Genomic DNA, 2,873 nt, shown 5'->3' on the forward strand with positions numbered 1-2,873 from the left:
TGTTACGAAGAGAAATTTCGTCTCGGCTCCGGACCGTTGTAAACCTTGAGCTTGATTCTCACAGTCCCGTTGTTACTTGTTATTCTAAGTCAATTTACATTTATTTAAGACCTTTTTCGTGCAAAAGTCAATTATGTTGGTGGAAGCCTTTAATTGGCGCTCTGTCTTTAAAAAGACAATGTCGTTAAGTTTTTAAAGGAAGTGGTCATTAACTGTGCAAAAAAAACACCCTCTTTACGCAAAAATTTTGTCTAGTAACCTTTATTAGTTATTTATAAAGCCTTTTTATTTTATAATCCTTTCAATATACATGACGCAAGACGCCTGGAGTGTCATGTCGATATGCTCTTTAACAATAGTTCTCACTGTGCCTTATCAACCAATTAACAATATTATATAGTTAAATGTCTTCTTTTGCTTTTTTATTTCGTGTCGCTAAATTTGGAAGGTTTTACCTTGTAATCGGCATGCACGTTTTTTTATATCGTTTCAGGTACGTGCACCTCCGCTTCCCATTTGCGGGTTGAGCCTCTTTCTTTGTCACGATTTCTGCAGAATTTAAAGGAAAAATATCCTTAAAATAACCTTCACCGGGGCTAAAAGCGATAAATTTGATAGCCACCTTCCTTTCTCCTTAATAAGTCGTTTTTAATTACATTTTGGGCGATTTTTACCATTGAAGTCACACCTGCATGCTGGACTGAACTGAAATAAACTTGCACGGAAAGATTATAAGACTACTACATTTCTTTGTGTTTTACTCACAGGGAAATTATTTCATATCTCAAGAAAATCGTACAGTAAATCTTTTAGTTCGGTTCAGTAAATTCTAGGAATCTACCACCATTAACAGAGTTGATTAATTACGAAAGCTATTGAAAAAACAACCTCATTTCTCATCTTAAGTGCGGAGGAAAATTGACGCCAAGCCTTTAAAGTCACCGAACCTTGAACTTCTGAACTTGTCAATCTTGTTTTCTCTCGTCAAACTGGTATTCAGAGTGCGAGCATCCGTTTCAGATTGATAAACCGATGGTCATAACCGATGAGCCCGCTATGCAAAGCTCACGGCTATTAAGCCTTGGTTCCAAACTGTATCCAAGCAACAAGCTGCACATGATCACGCTATCCGTTGTTACTCGATTGATACAGAGTGTTGCTCGAGTACGCCAAAATCGTGCCAGTGAAGCAAAGCGGGCTTTGGTAGCTGGGTGTGAACACAAAATTATACTCTATGTCATGATGTGAAACTTAAAAGTTTCATCCAATAAGAGCTTGCGTCTCACACCACCTGTGAATCTTGATCTTCTTACATGTATAAGTCCTTTCCCACATGATCTTATATATTCTCCCTATTCTCCAAAGGTTCTTGTTTTCTCTCCTAACGCGCAGCCATTTTTTCCAAATTTCAATTCGCTTTGAGTCCAAGCGTCACGTACGGATTTATCGGTCTAAGCTCAAGCCTTTCACGGCTCGTTCATATAAGACCTACGTCCTACAAGAATGAGTTACGCACGTAAAGTCGGGTCGGCTTTAGTTAACTTTGTTATTTTCTATAAAACACAGCGCCGACAAGTCTTTTAAACTCTTTCTTTATGTCTCTTTTGAAAAAAGCATAAGCCAGCGGGTTAATGGCTGAGTTTAAAACCAAGATAGGAATTTTGTAGTTTTCATCCTTGCATGGCGATGAGCTCGAGGTTATCGTAGTCTGGAATAGTAGTAGAAAACCACAACGTAAATACATCCCATAGCAAACAAGAAACACTCCTATCACAAGACCCATCATTATTACAGCAGACTTCTCACGATGGGTTTTAAAAGACACCTGATGGTTAAAACGTAACTGTCTTGCTAAAGTGCGTGCTGACTGATCATGCCTGCATACATGAAATATCATTGATACAAAGCAGAGTATTAACACAACACATATAAGAAACTGGGGAATTATGATCAGCCAAAGAAAAGGACAGGCCTTGTTTTTTTGAAATAAGACAATGCAAAGGGTATGTCTTAGCGTGGTATAACCAACTGGCAGAGCCCAAGAGAAGAAAATAGCTTGGGTAATTCGACGGCGAGTCATAAAAGTAATGTATTTTAGAGGATGGACGATGGCAAATAAACGCTCCAGTACTAAACCGCATAAGTTTGCAGCAGACGTGTTACCAAACAACAGCCAAATAAAGCGTTGAGGCCTCCTGCCGCAGGTGTTTGCAATGTCGCAGAAAAACAGAGAAGGAATAACGATCAAACCAACGAAGAAATCCGCCACGGCGAGTGAAACAATAAAGGCGTTGGTTTTGGTGCGGAGATTTCGTCTGCTGCAAACGAGGAAGATTGTTATTCCATTTCCAAGGATGGTAAGGAATGAAAGAACCCAGCCTAGAATCCAAAACCAGGTCTCCATTCTTAACAGTTAGAGGAAGTTGTTATCAACTGTAGAATATAACCAGCATCTTGCATATATATCAGGGACACATGTCAACTGGTTACCACGAGGCGTTTTTACATGACGTCACGGCGGCAATATTGGTGTTCCAAAACAATGAAACGGCGGCCATGTTGGCGTGCCAACCAATCCTGTGGGAGTTGACTGAACTCTTCTCTTCTGTAAACGCTCTCTTTTGTTCCAATGAATTTGCATAGGTGCTGGCCGCGTGAGTGAAAACGTTGTTTTTGTAATAATTTGCTAATTAATGTTGTAATAATTTGTCTTGCGCTGTGCTATAACAAAACTTTGCAGCAAGACGATAATAGATATATTAAATACCTAACGTTTCTTTGTGCGTTTGATAATAAAATAAGTACAAAATGTTTTAATAAATTCTTGAAATCTAATACATTGTTAAAGACATAAAAGTGTTTTTTGTCTTACC

The 2,873-nt window shown here is 38.7% G+C and overlaps 1 protein-coding gene across 1 annotated transcript; it reads right to left on the reverse strand.

Moving 5' to 3' along the window:
- Window positions 1–1,546: 1,546 nt before the first annotated feature.
- On the reverse strand, window positions 1,547–2,404 carry LOC140922418 (octopamine receptor beta-2R-like). The gene has a single exon (XM_073372404.1). It carries the CDS (start codon window positions 2,402–2,404, stop codon window positions 1,547–1,549), a length of 858 nt encoding a protein of 285 aa, XP_073228505.1.
- Between the last annotated feature and the right edge of the window lie 469 nt (window positions 2,405–2,873).

This window comes from Porites lutea, chromosome 13 (assembly GCF_958299795.1).
Source record: "Porites lutea chromosome 13, jaPorLute2.1, whole genome shotgun sequence".
NCBI classification, from domain to species: Eukaryota; Metazoa; Cnidaria; class Anthozoa; order Scleractinia; family Poritidae; genus Porites; species Porites lutea.